The sequence below is a fragment of the Pipistrellus kuhlii genome, unplaced genomic scaffold, assembly GCF_014108245.1.
Source record: "Pipistrellus kuhlii isolate mPipKuh1 unplaced genomic scaffold, mPipKuh1.p scaffold_m20_p_2, whole genome shotgun sequence".
NCBI classification, from domain to species: Eukaryota; Metazoa; Chordata; class Mammalia; order Chiroptera; family Vespertilionidae; genus Pipistrellus; species Pipistrellus kuhlii.
In genome coordinates, this window is record NW_023425515.1 from 109,185,019 (window position 1) to 109,204,364 (window position 19,346).

The following is a 19,346-nucleotide window of genomic DNA, read 5'->3' on the forward strand; positions in this document are numbered from 1 at the left end:
ATATATTATGAATGAATTGTAGACTTCCCTAGTCAACTTCATCTTTGATTTTTACCTCAGTTTTTTTTCTTTCATTTTTAAATTGTGAAATATACCATCCATATGAAATAATATATAAAATATAAACAGTCTAAAGATAATTAGACTGTGAACATCTGAGTAACCACTATGAAGATTAAAGAATAGCCTGCTAGTATGTTAGAAGCTCTTGCTTTTTTAAAAAATATATTTTTATTTTTTATAGAGAGGAAGAGGGATAGAGAGTTACAGACATTGATGAGAGAGAAACATTGATCAGCTGCCTTCTGCACACTCCCTACTGCGTATGTACCCGCAACCAAGGTACCTGCCCTTGATGGGAATCGAACCTGGGACCCTTGAGTCCACAGGCTGATGCTCTATCCACTAGTCTAGGGGTGTCGAACTCAATCAGAGAAGGGGCCACAATCTAAAATCCAGCCTAAATCGCGGGCCGAATGGTTTACTGAACAGTCATAAACTGTCATTGTGATGGAAACGCAGCGGAGTGCAGTGATGACAGCGCGGTGCGGGCCACATTGCAAGGCCTGGCGGGACGGATTTGGCCCGCAGGCCTTGTGTTTGACACACGTGCACTAGTCAAACCAGTCAGGGTGAAGCTCTTGCTTTTAAAACTTTATTTTTCTTTTAGTTAATGCTAAACTAGATTTTACATGGATTCTGAAATTGAATGTTGAAGAAGGAAAAAAATAGATATCAGAGACCCCATGGAGCTATTTAATGAAAATCTAGAGCTTTAAGCCTCTAGTGTGGTAGAAGTACCATATTCCTCATGAGGAGTTAGTAGTTGTGTAGCCAAAATAGAGGGCACCTAAGTATGGCTAGCCTGCTACTATTTAAGGCATTTTACCCAGATCAAGAGTTTCCACTGGTAGATTTCTCATTTTAAAATGGTTCTAGTTTTATTTCTGTGTATTGCAACTGCATTCTTAAGTAGCTGAATGCAAATTATATTTTAAAAAAGCTTTGAAAGTACTTTTCCTTTTGAAGATACTTGTTTTCCTGATCCCCCAGATGAAAAGATATGGATGTGGCATTTAAAAATAATTTCTGTCATTAGCTTAATTCCATGGATATAATCTTAGTGGACCGGTCTGTAACATTGATAAAGCTTTACAACATCCCAGTAGAGAGTACCTAAGGTTATTTATTTAAAGTGTTATGTTTCTTTTGGGTGGGAACAGTAGGCCAAGTTCAAGTCCCAACTCGGAATTTGTGTGTGTCTCTTTTGAAGGGGGGAAGGGACTCTGGAATATGAATTATCAGCACTTGTTAATCCTGAACATGCTTCTGACTCATGAGTGGCAGCAGTCATGGGAGCAGCTCCAGCCTTTCTCAGCAGATGTCACTGTTACTGTGTATGTTGAAGTATTTACAGAGGACAAAAGAAACAAATGACTAATATAGAGTTCATGTTTATCAGTTTTGCCAAGTATATTTAACATATTCTTAACTCATATATTCTTTGTATTTAAGAGATTTAATAATTTTTAGACTTGAAGTGATTGCTAAATTTGGGTGCTCTTAAGCATCTTCCGATGAATGTTTTTATTGTTTTTGTCCAAATTTAATCTGAAAGCATTTTGCTTTTCTTGCTATCATAATTTTTGGCAACTGAAACTTAACTTAAACCAAATGAAAGTTAATCTAAGTCTGAGCTCTTATTAATGAATGTTTTTAGGTCCCTTTATATAGTAACTTGACTTTATGCAGGCGTTCTGAGGATTTTTAGAAGATGCTTTGCATCAATTAGAAATTCCTCTTACTACCACATCCTTTTCTAAATAGTGTTGGTTAAAGTGAACTTCACTAGGTATTATTTCATATTTCTTCCCTGAGAAAAGTTCTTTTACTAATTATAATCAAATAGTTGGTAACCCTTAATTTTTCATAATTAGGAAATTGAGGTTTAAAATAAAAAGGAATTTTAAAAAGAGTGACTTTGTTCTCAGAATTGGAAATAACTTCTCAAAGCCAGTTATTTTTATGTGATTACGTGTATTAATTATTCCTGGCATGAATTAAACTTCCATGATAAAATGTTTTTCAGGTTAATGAATCAAAAACTATTTTAAAGCTCTGTGATTTTGGGTCTGCTTCACACGTTGCGGATAATGACATAACTCCTTATCTTGTCAGTAGATTTTATCGTGCTCCTGAAATCAGTAAGTTTCTTCAAATACTTTTTGACCTGGGCTATCATATGTAGTGGAAACAGCATATTTAATGTCTCAGTACTATTTTCATCGCACTTTAGCAGCTGCATGGGGTCATTCACGAGGAAGGGAACCTAACAAGTTTTTCCTTCTCCAGTGGAATGGTGGTAAATGGGATAGGAATCTTGGCCTTGTCTGGCAAGAGTAGCAAAAACAGTTGTGGAAAATTCTTGACTTTAAAAGACTAGTCTTGAGTACTCAAGGTCTGATAATCAGATATATGAATTGTGTGGGACCTTTGTTTTTTCTTCTTTGTAGAGGCTGATTGCACCTCCACCAAAGGTGAAATGATAAAAGAATAAATATACATTTTTCTCTGTCCCTTCGATTCCTTCCCCACTCCCTCATTTTTTTAGGTTTTAAGTTTGTGGTTCTATTAGGAATTAATGGGAAAGAACATGAAACTAATGCCATAAGTGAGTTAGTAAGATTGTGGTATATAGTTCAAGCTACAATTAATACCCCTTTAATGGAAATAGTAGTTGTTACTATCATATACTTAACTTCTATTTTGTTTTTAGTTATAGGTAAAAGCTATGACTATGGCATAGATATGTGGTCTGTAGGTTGTACCTTATATGAACTATATACTGGAAAAATTTTATTTCCTGGCAAAACCAATAACCATATGTTGAAGCTCGCCATGGATCTCAAAGGGAAAATGCCAAATAAGGTAGGACATTAATATGAACTTGTATTTATTGAAGATCTCAACAGTAGTTTCCCATAGTCTGGTGGATTGCTTACCCTTAACTCATAACTAATGGCTATAAAATGATTTGAGAGAGATAGTTATGTGGCTACTCCGATTCCTTTAGCTCCTTCTCATTATTAGAGGTTCTGATGATCCAAGAACTATCAAAAGAGAATAGAACTCTTTTTTCCCCTCTAAAATCTGTCTTATGTTTTTCTCTACCCTCTTGTAGTAAGCAGATGATAGCGACCTATAGTTTAGGGTAGAATTGTAATTGAGGAAGAGAGAATTAACATAAATTTGTTAAGCACCATATACATATGTTTCATGTGTCTGTTCTTCCATAAGCAACAGTGTTCTTGGGAGCACACCCTTATGGGTAATAGCATGAACATGCTTGAGAGCTGTAATGAGAAAAAGATGCAGGTCAGATTAGTTAGATGGAAGGAAGGACTCAGTCATTAGAGAAGGAACTTGATAGCAATCAGTTTATTAAAGATTGGAAGTTAGTTGGGAAAGGAAGAAGGTATCAAGTAAATTCACTTGAAATGACATCTTTCTGACAAACTCTTAGTGCTTCAGCTATCATAACATCTTTGATTAACACAAAGCATGAACTTTAGATTTTTATAAAAACGTCTTGAGAGCGTATCTTAGACTTTTGTGATTTCAGTTTATGTTATGTTGGATTTATTTAGAATAAACAACACAGAAATTAGCTGTTGGTATTTATTTAACTAAGATCTAATTTTTCATTTTAGAGCTATTTGAGCATAATTTGTAAAATGTCATTAGGTTTCTTAACTGCCAATAGAAAGGGCCCCAATTGTGTAATCATTTTCCTATCTAAAAACAAATGATTTTAAGTCTTTGCTTAAACCTCAATTTGGAATAGTGAAAGCACAACTTTATATCATAATTGGTTTAAGCCCATTGCCGGGGGAAATATAATAATTTCATATTATGAGTTGTTTTAGGCATGACAATTTTGCTTTTTTTTTTTTTTTTTTTTAATATATATTAATTGATTTCAGAGAGGAAGGGAGAGGGAGATCAAGAAACATCAATGACGAAAGAGAATTATTGCTCAGCTGCCGCCTGCACACCCCTTACTGGAGATTGAGCCTTCCACCAGAGCATGTGCCCTTGACCCTTCAGTCCACTGAGCCAAACCAGTTAAGGCTTATTTGCTTTTTAAGAGAGTTAAACTCTTACCCTAGCTGGTTTGGTTCAGTGGATAGAGTGTCAGACTGTGGACTGAAGGATACCAGGTTTGATTCCGATCAAGGGCACATGCCTGGGGTTGCAGTAGGGGGTGTGCAGAAGGCAGCCGATTGATGATTCTCTTTCATCATTGATGTTTCTATTTCTCTTTCCCTCTCACTTCCTCTCTGAAATCGGTAAAAATACATCTATTAAAAAAATGAAATAAGAGAAACTCTTGAGAGCAAGAAATACAAGATCATTTTCAAAAGAGAAAGTAAAAGCAAAGAGACTAAATTTGTGACTTGTTATGTACTAAATTGTTAGTAAGCCAGACTATTGCATAAGTTTAAAAATGTTTTTTTTACTTTGTTTTATTTCCAGATGATTCGGAAAGGTGTATTTAAAGACCAACATTTTGATCAAAACCTCAATTTCATGTACATAGAAGTTGATAAAGTAACAGAGAGGGTAAGTCTCTTTTAAGTGTGCAAGATTAAATGACTATCTTATTGTTAACAAATGACCTGGGTCATACTAAGAGCTATGAATATTTTGAAACATTAAAATAATTTCTTTTTGGTGTTGGTTGACCCCTGAATAAAATGCATCAGGTTATGAAAAAGATGAAGAAATTTAAAAATGTTTGTGTAGTATGAGTTTATTTTTATTATAGGTCATATTTTGGACCTTCTCATCTGTTCTTTTGGATCACTTTCTTGGCCTGGCCCACCATTTACCTACCTTCCATATTGCTGTCATAGTGATATTTTTTAAAACAAATCTGATTATGTTACTCTCTCTGCTTAAAAACCCTTCGTTGGCTTTCTTTTACCTACAAGATAATATATTTAAATTTCTCAGAATGACAAACTAAGGCTTCTATGATATGAACTCTGCCATCTTCAACAGTGTGGCCTCTCTTCACTGAACTCTGTAAACCCTACCTTTCCACACTTGGCAATTAGCTAAAGGGCATGACGTTTCGTTCACAGACCATCCTCATCTTATTGGTTTCCTATATTTCCTCATACCTAAAAAAGAATATGTATTCAATTTATTTTATTTCAAGCCTCAGGTGAAATATACATTCTGTGTGAGCCTTTCAAAACCTCCAGGTTAAAGTAAGGACTTCTTTATTTTGGCCCTGTTATACTATACTAGAGGCCTGGAGCACGAATTTGTGCCCCAGTGTCATCCCTCGGCCTGGCCTGCAGGATCAGGCTGAAACTGGCTCTTCGACATCCCCCAAGGGTTCCTGGATTGCAAGAGGGCACAGGCCAGGCCAAAGGACCCCACCAGTGCGCGATCAGGGCCAGAGAGGGATCACAGAGGGGAGCGTGGTAAGAGGGGACTCCAGGGTATGTCCAGCCTGTCTTGCCCAGTCCCGATAAGCCAGATCCCAGCATCAAATTTACTGGTCAGAGCGTCTTCCCCTGGTTGTCAGTCGTCATAGCGAACGGTTGAGCGGCCTTAGCATCTCATTAGTATATTAGACTTTGATTGGTTGAACAGATGACCGGGCACTTAGCTTATTAAGCTTTTATTTTATTTTATTTTATTTTATTTTATTTTAAATAAATCTTTATTGTTCAGATTATTACAAATGTTCCTCTTACCCCCCCCCCCCCCATTGCTCCCTTCCACCAGGTTTCCACCCCACCCTCTGCCCTTTCCCAACCCCCCATTGTCCTCATCCATAGGTGCACCTTTTATTAAAATATTTTATTGATTTTTTTACAGAGAGGGATAGAGAGTTAGAAACATCAATGAGAGAGAATTATCAATCAGCTGCCTCTTGCACACCTCCTACTGGGGATGTGCCCGCAACCAAGGTACATGCCCTTGACCGGAATTGAACCTGGGACCTTTCAGTCCTCAGGGCAACATTCTATCCACTGAGCCAAATCAGTTTCGGCAAAGTGCACATTTTTTGTTCAGTCTCTTCCCGAAACCCCACTCCCCTTTTCCCAAGAATCGTCAGTCCACTCCCCTTCCATACCTCTGATTCTATTATATTCACCAGTTAATATTGTTCATCAGATTTTTGATTTTTTATATTTTTTTAAATAAATCTTTATTGTTCAGATTATTGCAAGTGTTCCTGTCTCTTCCGCCCCTCCTCAATTGTTCCCCTCTACCAGTTTCCCACCCCACCCCCTGCCCTTTCCACACCTCCCATTGTCCTCATCCATAGGTGTGCAGTTTTTATTCAGTCTCTTCCCACACCCTGCACTCCTCTTTTCCCCGAGAATCTTCAGTCCACTTCCCTTCCTATGCTCTGATTCTATTATATTCACCATTTAATATTGTTCCTCAGATTTTTTAAAATAAATTTTTATTCTTCATATTATTACAAATATTCCTCTTTCCCCCCCCCCCCCCCCCCCCATTGCTCTCCTCCATCAGGTTCCTACCCCACCCTCTGCCCTTTCCCCACTCCCCATTGTCCTCATCCATAGGTGCACAGTTTAGGTTCAGTCTCTTCCCACATCCCCCTCTCCCCTTTTCCCCAAGAATCGTGAGTTCACTCCCCTTCCATACCTCTGATTCTATTATATTCAACAGTTAATATTGTTCATCAGATTTTTTTTTAATTTCCTTGGTTTTTAGATTCACTTGTTGATAGTTACGTATTTGTTGTTCATAATTTTTATCTTTATTTACTTTCTCTTCTGAAAGAACCCCCTTCAGCAATTCATATAATTCTGGTTTGGTGTTGATGAACTCCTTTAGCTTTTTTTTATTAGTGAAGCTCTTTATCTGACCTTGCAAGAGTGATAGCTTTGCTGGATGGATTATCTTTGGCTGTAGGTTCTTACTAGTCATCACCTTGAATATTTCTTGCCATTCCCTTCTGGCCTGCATGGTTTCTGTTGAGAAATCAGCTGACAATCGTATAGGTGCTCCTTTATAGGTAACTACCTTCTTTGCTCTTGCTGCTTTTAATATTCTCTCTTTGTCTTTTGCTCTTGGAATTTTAATTATGATTTGTCTTGGTGTGGTCCTCTTTGGATTCCTTTTGTTTGGAGTTCTGTGCGCTTCCTGGACTTGTAAGTCTAATTCTTTCACCAGGTGGGGAAAGTTTTCTGTCACTATTTCTTTCAGTATGTTTTTGATATCTTGTCTCATCTTCTGGGACCCCCATAATTCTGATGTTGGTTCGCTTGAAGTTGTCCCAGAGGTTTCTTATATTATCTTCAATTTTCTGGATTCTCTTGCCTTCTAGCTTCTGTGGAGGAGTGTCTTCTGGCTCTTTATGTTCCAAGTCTTTGACTTGATTCTTGCGATCTTCCATTCTGTTTTTAGGACTTTGTATAATATTTTTTATTTCAGACAATGTATTCTTTATTTCTTATTGATTCCTTATTAATTCTAGTTGATCTCTTTTCATATCCTCATAGGTCTTATCGATCTTTTCTAGGAAATTCTTGAAAAACCTTATAAGTGTAGATTTGAACTCTATATCCAGTCACTTTTTGTCCTCCATTTCTTTCGTTTGTAATCCATTTAGTTGTCGCATTTTGCAGCTACAGATAGGGTGGGGTTTCAGTGTGGAGCCTATAGCACATGTGTCAAACACAAGGCCCTCGGGCCAAATCCGTCCCGCCAGGCCTTGCAATGTGGCCCGCACCGTGCTGTCATCACTGCACTCTGCTGTGTTTCCATCACAGTGACAGTTTATGACTGTTCAGTAAACCATTCGGCCCGCGATTTAGGCTGGATTTTAGATTGTGGCCCCTTCTCTGATTGAGTTCGACACCCCTAGCCTACAGCCTTGGCTTCTGTCAGCCCCACCCTATGGGGCTCCTGGGTCTCAGGGTCCTTCAGTACTCGCTGCAAGCGCCTCTGAGAGAAAGGTGCCCTCGATTTTCGCCTGCTACCAAACAGTCTAGGCTTTTCCCCAATGAGCCCGGTATTGGGGTTCAGTTCAGTTGGAAGTGGAGTTGGAGGTGGCGTTCAGAGCAGTCTGGAGCCCCTGTCTCCTTCCCGCCAGGGCAATCCCCCAGCAAGCCAACCGTCCCTTCTCTGCACGCAATGTGCGCACCTCCGGGACCTCCTTTCGCCGCTCCCCCGGGGTCTGGCCTAGAACTGGGGTTCAGAGCAGTCAGAACTGGGGCCCAATACAGTTGGAGCTTTTATCTCCTTCCTGCTAGGGAACGCCAGCCAGGCACTCAGCCTCCCTCCTCTCCGGCTCCATCCTCTCTGCGCGCGCCGCGTGTCTCCGTACCTTGGGCTTTTACAGCTCCTCCGCGCTTCCTTCTGGTTTTCTCCTTGCTTCTCGTTGTAGAATTTCCAGTCAGTCGACTTTCCTGTAGTTCTGGGTAATGTCCATTTTATATTTTAGTTGTATTTTATTAAAATTGTTGTGTGCGGCTGTGGCTAGGTGTTTACCTGGGCAGCCATCTTGGATTCTCCGAGATCCTACCCATCAGATTTTTTTAATTCCCTTGGCTTTTATTTTCACTTGTTGATAGTTACATATTTGTTCATAATTTTTATCTTTATCTTCTTCCTCTTCCTAAAGAACCCCCTTCAGCAATTCATATAATTCTGGTTTGGCGGTGATGAACTCCTTTAGCTTTTTTTTATTATTATTTGTGAAGCTCTTTATCTGGCCTTTGATTCTGAGTGATAGCTTTGCTGGGTAGATTATTTTTGGCTCTAGGTTCTTGCTATTCATCACCTTGAATATTTCTTGCCATTCCCATCTGGCCTGCATGGTTTCTGTTGAGAAATCAGCTGACAATCGTATGGGTGCTCCTTCATAGGTAACTACCTGTTTCTCTCTTGCTGCTTTTAATATTCTCTCTTTGTCTTTTGCTCTTGGAGTTTTAATTATGATGTGTCTTGGTGTGGTCCTCTTTGGATTCCTTTTGTTTTGGGTTCTGTGTGCTTCCTGGACTTGTAAGTTTATTTCTTTCACCAGGTGGGGGAGTTTTCTGTCACTATTTCTTCCAATATGTTTTCAGTATTTTGCTCTCTCTCTTCTTCTGGGACCCCCCATAATTCTGATGTTGGTTCGCTTGAAATTGTCCCAGAGGTTTCTTACACTATCTTCAACTTTCTGGATTCTCTTGTCTTCTTGCTTCTGCAAAGGAGTGTCCTAGCTCTTTGTGTTCCAAATCTTTGTCTTGATTCCTGCGATCTTCCAGTCTGTTTTTTGGACTCTGTATAATACCCCGTTTCCCCCAAAAATAAGACAGTGTCTTATATTAATTTTTTCTCCCAAAGTTGCTCTAGGTCTTATTTTCAGGAGATGTCTTATCTTTCCATGCACTAGGTCTTATTTTCGGAGGATGTCTTATTTTTGGAGAAACACGGTATTTTTTATTTCAGGCAATGTATTCTTCATTTCCTTTTTATTTCTAGTTGATCCCTTTTTATATCCTCATAGTCTCATTTATTTTATCAGCCTTTTAAATTCTTGAATAATCTTATATCTGTAATTTTTAACTCAATATCCATTCTTTTATTTTCCTCCATCTCCTTCCTTTGTATCCTGCCTCTTCTCTGCATTTTAGCTGCTTCCCTGATTTGATGGAATAGTTTTGTGTGCTAGGTGTTCTGGTAGAGCCCAGTAGCACAGCCTTCCCAGTTACCTGAGGTGTACAGTCTTGGTGCTGCCTTTTGTGGGCTGTGTGTGCAGTCTTGTTAAGCCTTGCATGTTGTTGCTATCACTGGGAAGCATTGATCTCCAAGCCAATTGACTGTGAGTTATTAAGCTTTAAGTATATAGGATGTCCCTAACTTTGTCAGAGCACTTACCACTTCATGGTATCAACTCATTTACATGTCTTCCTGTTTCCACTTCAGGGTAGAAAAAGTACATTTCTAACTGAAAGTATTTACTAGGTTACCGTATTTTTTGGACCATAAGACGCACTTTTTCCCCCAGAAGTGGGGGGGAAAAGTCCCTGCGTCTTATGGTCCAAATATAGCCTACACATATACTTTTTAAAAAAAGTTTTTTTACTTGTCCGGCTCTAAAATGGTTCTAAATGCTGCTGTTTACTTTACAGGGTTCATTACATATGTTTATGACTGTGATGTTGGGTTTTAATGCACATAAAATATTTTAGGGCACTATTTGTTTCAGAATCTTTTTTTCTTCATTTCCCTTCTCTAAAAACTGGTGCGTCTTATGGTCCGAAAAATACGGTATTTTTATTTTTTTATTTTATTTTTTTAAATATATATTTTATTGACTTTTCTACATAGAGGAAGGGAGAGAGACAGAATGCTAGAAACATCGATGAGAGAGAAACATCGACCAGCTTCCTTTCAAAAGCTCCCCCTCTTCCCCCCTCTGGGGATGTGCCCGCAACCAAAATGTATATGCCCTTGACCAGAATCGAACCTGGGATCCTTCAGTCTGCCAACCAATGCTCTATCCACTGAGCCAAACCAGTTTCGGCTAGGCTATTTTTAATTACTTAACAATATTTTTGAATTCTCAGATTTTAATACTTAACTAAGTTTTAGAGTTTCTGTTATTATTTTTATGAAATTACATTATAGTATGATTTAAAAAAAAACAAAACAAAAACTCTTACGTAACCTTTTTTATTTAGGTTCCTTCTCCCCACCCCTCCCCCATACATTTTATCGATGTTTTTACAGAGAGGAAGGGTGAGGCAGAGAGAATTAGAAACATTGATGAGAGAGAAACATCAGCTGCTTCCTGCACAACCTCCACTGGGGATGTGTTCGCAACCAAAGGTACATGCCCTTGACTGGAATCTAACCAGGGATCCTTGAGTCCGCAGGCCGACATTTTATGTACTGAGCCAAACGGTCAGGGCAACGTTTTCTTATTGCTTCTTGAAAAAACAGGATACAGGAAGTAATGTAAAAGTTCTAAATGAGTAGATGGTTATTCTTATAAATTAATATTTTTGGTAGACAAAAATCTGATGTATTATATGTTTTTAGTAAATTTATTTAGAGATATGCATTTTAAAAATTATTTTTAGGAGAAAGTTACTGTCATGAGCACCATTAATCCAACTAAGGACCTGTTGGCTGACTTGATTGGGTGCCAGCGACTTCCTGAAGACCAACGTAAAAAAGTACACCAGCTAAAGGACTTATTGGACCAGATCCTAATGTTGGACCCAGCTAAACGGATTAGCATCAACCAGGCCCTACAGCATGCCTTTATCCAGGAAAAAATTTAAAAGAGATGAAGAAGCTCCAATGGTTTGAGTAATTAAAGACTGAAGAAATTTCACAGCAATTTATTAATGTATATAAACTTATAAATATTTCTCCATCAAATTTGAGGAAGCATGATTATATTTGAATTAATACCAAGGGTGATGTTTCTTTTAGAAATGTTAGTTAATCTGTTTTGTGTCTTATGTGAAATTTCACTGTAGAACTGTTTTAACTGCCAAGACTGCACAAAATTATAGTGCTAATGTATATGGTTGCAGTTCATATAAAAGGCAAAAGCATCTTGTTATAAAATAAGTAGTAATGCTGGGTGGTTGATTTATTTTTAGCAGACTTGGCTTCATTTTGGTCTTCAGGTAAAATGGCCAGCATAAATGCTGTTTATATTCACATTTTCCTAGGTGTGTGTGTGCAGGCCACAGCAGCATGCCCTTGGTGTAGTCATTGCCGAAAGGGGTCTGTTCCTTCTTGAGCCTGCCTGCAGGGATGGTCTCCTCTTTTAAAGCAGGTTGTGTACAACATTCAGTACACTGAAGGTAAGCTAAACCATCAACATCACTGGTGTTTTAAGATGTTATTTTATTGGAACAATTGACAAATGAGGGATATTAGCTTTGTGGCAGAATTCCCTGCATGTGTGATACCTGATATTGTTTTATTTTTGGCATTGCAAATGTGGCATAGTTACAATTTCTGTTCTGTTCATCACATCTAAAATTGGAAGAGTATGCGCTTGATGGATAGAGCGCCTTCAGTGTACTGTTTCTTATTAACTTTAATTTTTAAAAATCAACTTGCTATAGACTTTATATAAATTTTTGTTAAATGCAGTTCCTAGTGAGATAGAAACAATGCTTAGTTTTCATTTACTAAATTACAAATGTTGAGGCATATTCTGAAAGTCCTCATATTTAAAAGTTACATAGACAACATAATGAAATTTTTAACTATTTGTATGTCATTTTGAAAGTGTACTGCTTTATGGTAAAAGTGCTTTCATTTGTTCATTGTTTTCATTATTTGTGATCATGTTGTCTTTCAATACAGGCATAAACCTTCCACTCTTGAACAAAGCAGCTGCTTTTTAAAAGCGGTAATTGCTTCTTTACCTTTTATTTCTTTTGTAAATGAAGCTTTTCTTTAAGAATGTGACTTTAAAGTGTTGTCTATTGCATAAAACAGTTGACACTCACTTATTGTAAAGTGAAGATTGTTCTACTGCATGTGAAGTGGCCATGCAGATTTCTGTATGTTCTCAGTATGCATCACTAGATAATAAAGTCTTTTGTGAACAAGGCATTTGTAGCCATTTTTAAAAATTTTTGTCTTCAGTGCTGGTTTATGGTTTATAAATAGTTAAAAGCAACCTTTTGTTTCTTCCTTAAAGTCTTTAATAGAATTATTTGCTAAGATGTAAGGCTAGCCAAAGTTTATTATTTTACTTACCTCGTCAAAAAATTCTACAAATATTGTCAGCTTTCAGTATAGTGAGGTAATTCCTGTAGGTTAGGGGGTATAAAATCAGGATTTAACTAATGTTTCTGCTATTTTCTCACTTTTCCTTTTGATGGTGCGGAAAGAGAAAAAAGGAAAACGGGGCACAGGCCATTCAACGCCTTCTCCAAGGGGTCTGATTTGCTGAGACACCAGCTTCACCTTCTTAACAAGGTTATTTCTGACAGCATGTGTAGATAAACATTTAGCAACAGTTTAAAACAAAAATCATGTAAATCAGCTTGGTTTTGCAATACAAAGGACTTTATATTTTTAGCATGGTAGAAGAGAATTTTCAGAAATTTATATCTTTTCCCTTTGGGTGGTAAGATTAATTCTTGTCTCCCTGAAGAATATGGAAAGTAATCAGATTTTATGGGCTTAAATAATATTTTTAAATTGTAAATGGGATTTTTTTTATTCACCAGGCACTAATTACAACAAGCATGCACATTTTGTGCATTCAAGAATGGAAAATCAGTATAGCAGCCTTCTGGTGGGTTTTGCTCCACTTAAAGACATGAACTACAGCCAGGAAAGCGATAGATGATATAATAAGCCAACTTTGAATCTACACCCCATCTCTTCACAGTTTAGACTAACTAAATACAAGGTAGTGCTCATCTTCAGGTAGAGTGAGCCTTGTAAATGAGGCATCACAGATGCAGCTTTCTACCTAATGGAATGGGTACAGATTTCCCACCATTATTTATTTTGGTGGTAATATGCTGCATATTCAAGTCTTTTGTAGTTATTTTTACTCAAAATAGTTAACATTTTGACACTTCTGGTGATTTTCATGGCTTCATTTTATATATTTATTTAAGTAAGTTAACTTCTACTAGAAACAGTTCATCTTATGCCTTCGAAATTGTTACATATTACTTAAAAAACAAAGTTGCTTGTTACTTGTTCTTTGTGTTTTAGGTGCAGCTCAGTGGAAGATGATGACAACCAGAAGACATGAGCTAAGGTTTCTGTCCTATAAAAGATTTTTTTAAATCCTCCATTTTATTTTTGTCTAATTTTTTTAGTTTTCGGCATTATGATTTGGGTTTCATTAATGTTTGGTACTTAGATTAGTAGTGCTCTTGTGCTCATTTGTAAAGTACCTGTTTTATCATGCTCTGCCTATCCCCCCATCCTTTCTTTCCTAAAATAATAAATAGTGGTCAAATTTAGTGATATATAAGACTCTTGAATGGTGAGATTCCTTATATATATCATGGTTTTTTAATTTGGTTTCTAAAGATTATTAGGAAAACAGCAAACATCAAAACACAGTCTTCAGCTTTGGGTATCTTATCTCCTTGGCAAATGAAAAAGAATAGAAACTGGAATTTTAGGAACACTATTCAATTCCTTTAATAACTTATTCTCCAACTTGCCCTTTAGTAATTTTATTTTTAACAGGTGCTCCAGTCATGGTCTTAAATCAGGCAAAATATTTAGAGCCATTGTCAATTTTTCTTAGGGGAAATGAGAGGTGATATAATTTTGATCTTTTATGTCAAAATTAATCTATTTGACAGGAACCTGTAAACAGTCTATATAAATGACATTATTAGAATTTGTAACATTTGCTGAGGCAGAAATTTGGAACTCTGTAAGACCTCTGTTGGATTGAGGTATTTAGTGAATAATCCTTTAAAAACTTGTATTAATGTTTCAGAGTTGCTATATAGTTTTCAAATATAATTATCTCATGAAGATTTTGCTTTATTACACACTTTATGGCAAAAATGATACAAGTATATCAAGTGATTGTCAGACTTAAGGGCTCATATTTTAGGACATAACTCTCAAAGATGTCATAGTTCTTTCTGCAGTTGGGGGAATAGTTGAGATTTTAAGGAAGCATATACATTTTGGACGCAGTTCTAAATAAGGTCCTATGTGGACCTTATTCTTGAAGGTTATTAGAAATTAGGTTGGAATTTTGAGGCTTTGAAAGGATATAGCATCTTGTCATAAATCTTAAAACCATCCATTACTTTTATTTAACCTTAAATTTTGATTGTTAGCATCCTGTTTCTTCATTCCCCAGTGCCTATCTCATTCCACTCTACTTTTTCTCAAAAATATTTTTATGTTTTAAAAAGAATTTTTACTTTTTACCATTATAATCACTACTTTTTTCCCTAATTAAAACAAATACTCAGGATAGTTTTATAATACGGAAATGTATGTTTTATGGTATGTGGTAGAGGCATTACTGAGAACAAATACTATATTTTACTTGCACTTAATCTATCATTATTTTGTAGCAGAACTCTAGCTGGCTAGGTAGAAATAAAATCTCTGAAATGAAATAAAGGAATCACATACCTGAAAAGTTATGCCATGTAGTTACGGAATGCCCTTTTAAATGTTGGAGATAAGAAAGAAGCAAGTTGTTCAAATGTGTAACTTCTTTCCCTTAGTTATAATAACATTATTAAAATTGGGTTTCATAAAATGTTTCTTCATAGTATCCTAGTTCAATCAAATATTCAACATGAATTTTATTCTGTTAGATGTAAGGCCCTCATATTATAGAAATGATCAATACACATTCATCTGTGTTTTTCACATGTCAGTAATGTACACTAAATTGAGTTTTTAAATGTTTTCCAGTTATTTTGATAGATATCATCATGGCATCTTTAATTGTTCTTTTCCTTCTATATGTAGGGTAAGGGACAGTTCTTCTGAAGAATCTTTCCATTTAGTGATCAAGATATGGAAGCTGAAATCTGAAAATACTCAATATGCATTCTAATTGTTTGTGGTATCATTTGAATTGTAACTCACATTTTAGCAGCAATGTTCCCAATCAACATATTAGGGGAAATATAATAAAATATGCCACTTGTTAACTATATTGTCTCCTGATTTTTTTCTTTGCTTGGTTATGTTAAGTTTTAAATTAAAGACACCATTTCTTACCTGATGTTTCTTAAGTACTGTTTTACTGCTGGTCACAGATATGGTTCAAAAATGATTCTGTGCTAAAATATGATTTGGAACTGCCAGGTTAAATTAAATATTTAAAAGTTTTCAGAAGACTGAAAACTGATGTACTATGTAAATCTCAGTGATGAGGAAAGGTGTGGGAGAGAATCTTACCAAACTACTTTGTGGAATCTGCCCTTTCACACCTGCAGCTTGGAATCAGCCAATTTAGTATGATCACCCTTTCAGACATCAAAACATTTTCGAAGCAACTAAGTACAGAACATTCACCAAAGGGTATTGTGTTCATATTTTATTTTACATGTATTTCTAATTTGGCTTTCTTAGTGATAAACGCATAGTAAGCAATGAGATAATTCCCTTTCTGTAATGACTTAAATTATTTATTGCAGATGGGGAGGCCTGATGCTTATCTTCAGTCTAATCACTCTTCATTTTCTTCTAAGGAAATGTTGTCAGTGTTTTATTATTTATTTTATTGATTTTTTACAAAGAGGAAGGGAGAGGGATAGAGAGCTAGAAACATCGATGAGAGAGAAACATCAACCAGCTGCCTCTTGCACACCCCCTACTGGGGATGTGCCCGCAACCAAGGTACATGCCCTTGACCGGAATCGAACCTGGGACCCTTCAGCCCACAGGCCAACAGCCAAAACCGGTTTCGGCTGTTGTCAGTGTTTTAAAACAGTGAATAAAATATTTATGAGGTTCTGTGCTTCTTTAACACATGCAAAGCAGGATTGGAAATTGAAGGGCCAGTGTCTGGCTTAATAGAATGTGCTTGACCACCTGGAGCTACCCACCACCAAGAGGCCAGTAGACTAGTATGGTTGAGCCCTGATTTTTTAAAAAACGAGGGCTGAATGGCATTGGCTCAGGGAAGCCTTGTAAAGACCCGATGTAGTTTTCTACTTGGGCTGGCAAAAGATTAAGAATTATATAATCATCTAAAATGGTTGACAAAGGCCATGAGATCCTGTTTTTATTAGGGAAAGTAATTCACAGAGGATTGGATTGGGGAGGATGTTGCTGCCAACCTTCAGGAGAAAAGCCATTTTTCTTGTGCTTTCTCTGATTGATGAAAAAGCATTTCTCTGTTAAGATCCAAAGAGTTAAGTTTAGACCTAGAGATCTAAACGTGGAAATTTATGAGCAAGCCAAGTTTAAAATATCCTGAACAAAATTTTTATTTTTATTCATGGCTCTGTTACAAAGTTTTCTAAATGTTTATTCAAAAATAATGGTGAAAGTTTGTCTCAACAGATCTGATAAGTAGACAAATATTTGAATTTGTGTATAACTACATCCCCCCTCCCCATCCCATCACCCATGATGAGTTTATCAAAGTCATATGTGTTGCCTATTTGAACAAAGTTGTTTCCCCCATCATCCTACTGTTACGCCCAGACTTCGTGATCCCAAAGGACCACCAGGGAGCCGAGTCCGATGCAATAAACAAGAGCCTGTTCCATGCTAGCATGGGCTCCTCCCACTCATGCCGGCAACATGGTGGAAGAGAGCAAATTTTGCCCAGTCCATGGGTTTTACTCTGGTTGGTGGTGATGTCACTGCCTCGGCTAACCCTGATTGATTGGGTGAGGGCTAGGGATAACTCCGCCCTGCGGGGCGGAGTTGGGAGCTCATTCTCGCCCCGCCCTGCCCTTTCACCTACAAAATGGACTTGAGGTGGCTACATGCATTTCCTACACAAAACAGCCTCATTTTAGGGCTCAGTTTAAACAGAAAAAAGATTCCTGGTGACTATTTTTACTAAGTGATCATGATATTAAAATTATTTGTCTCTACTTCATAATTGAAATCAGCAATGCTGCTAATATATTTTAATGATCTGGAAGGTATTACAGTAGCTCCTTTTTGTTTAGGCCTAATGATATCCTAGATAAAGTAGTCCGGTTGCTTCCAAAAATTTGCCCTTCCCTTTCCTGTACACTCCCTCCCCATCCCCAGCATGCGTGTGAACACTCAAACGCACATGCATTCCAAAGAATCAAAGCAGTCCTTTACTATATGATCAGCTTCATGTAACTCCTGACTATTCCTTGATTACCACTACCTCTAAAATGCTCCTCCCTACTCTCCTATAGAGAGTGGATTTTAAACTATAGTTGTTCTCCTTAACATTTATTTATCCTTTTATTCATCTCTATCACAAATATTCCCTCTTGGGGGGAGTGAGGGCAAGGACGAGGAGAATGACAATCCCTGACCTCCTTTGACTTCCTTTGTTGGTTTGCGAATGGGGAGAGGACTTTTTCATGTTTACCTTTGGGGGTTAATGTTTGGAGTTTTAATCAGGTGGCTTTATTTTAATGTTTAAGGAAAACTAAATTCAACTAACCACTAAAACCAAAGTAGCCTCCCCAAATATTCAAACTGAGCTGAGCATGTTACATCAGGTTTTTCCTTCAGTGTGTGATCTGAGAACCACCTGCATTAAAATGACCTGGGATGTTTGATTATTTTGTAGGTCCCAGGCCCCACTCCCAAAAATTCTGTTTCTTTAAGCCTGCAATTGAATTATATTTTTTTGTGTTCCTGATTCTTAGGTGCAGTGTCAATCCATAGTTTCCCTTTTCACCAGTTAATGAGTTAAGCTTTAGCTTAATTTGAATTTCAACTAACCAGGCTTAAGATTTCCAGCAACCGCCGGGACCAGTTTGGCTCAATGGATAGAGCGTCGGCTTGGGGACTGAAGGGTCCTGGGTTCGATTCCGGTCAAGAGCATGTACCTTGGTTGCGGGCATATCCCCAGTAGGGGATGTGCAAGAGGCAGCTGATCGATGACTCTCATCGATGTTTCTAACTATCTCTCCCTTCCTCTCTGTACAAAATCAATAAAATACATTTAAAAAAAAATTTTTTTCCAGCAACCAAGAGCCTTGGGGGGTGCAGTGTGGGGAGCGGGATTTCATTACATGAGATTCTGGCTTCCCTGTGGACAGTGACTTTTTCCCATTTTTTCTTGGACATTTAAAAACTTAGATTTAAGTGGAAGAGGGTTGTTTCATGCCTAAACCTACAGTTAGGCCCCAAAAGAATCTTTTCAAATAAAAAGGGCCTGGGAAATGGAAAGTTTATAAGAATTCATGGGAGAACCATGAGGATCTTATATATTAACAAGATAGCAACTTCCTTAGCATTTAATGGTCAAGTACCCAAAGAATAGGTCAAAATAATAGACAAAAGAGATTGTGGAGATGGGAAGGGAAAGAAAAAAGATAACCAAGTGGGAAGAGTTTTTAAAAATCACTGTTAGAGGTAACTATTGTGTGTGTATAATAGAACACAATAATTATAGCAACAATAAGACTATACAATTTATTGATGAATTATACAGGGAAACAATCACAACAAAAGAATATTTTGAATAGAATAGTTTACTAAGTGAAACATTAGTAAATATTTGAAACAACATGCAAAAGATTGTCCAATACGTCACCTTGGGTTGATAAATCCAAAAAATTTCCACAGGTTGTGCTCCATATCACATCAAGTAGTGTGTATGTGTGTGTGTGTGTGTGTGTGTGTGTGTGTGTGTGTGTGTG

At 37.2% G+C, this 19,346-nt stretch overlaps 1 protein-coding gene across 17 annotated transcripts in view; it reads left to right on the forward strand.

Annotated features, from left to right (window-relative positions):
- The window catches only part of PRPF4B (pre-mRNA processing factor 4B), a 43,809-nt gene extending 28,127 nt beyond the window's left edge, over positions 1-15,682 (forward strand). For 2 of the 17 annotated variants that reach the window (XM_036443877.2, XM_045584226.1), the window contains exons 12-17: positions 2,090-2,204; positions 2,777-2,928; positions 4,537-4,623; positions 11,130-12,999; positions 13,753-13,798; positions 15,499-15,682. In XM_036443877.2, coding sequence (XP_036299770.1) covers positions 2,090-2,204; positions 2,777-2,928; positions 4,537-4,623; positions 11,130-11,333 — 558 coding nt within the window. In that variant the 3' untranslated portion in view covers positions 11,334-12,999; positions 13,753-13,798; positions 15,499-15,682. Of the gene's footprint in view, positions 1-1,273; positions 1,398-2,089; positions 2,205-2,776; positions 2,929-4,536; positions 4,624-11,129; positions 13,000-13,253; positions 13,322-13,752 lie in introns of those variants that run through there. The other 15 variants (XM_045584228.1, XM_045584218.1, XM_045584229.1 and 12 more) reach the window with 15 other exon arrangements.
- Positions 15,683-19,346: the final 3,664 nt, after the last annotated feature.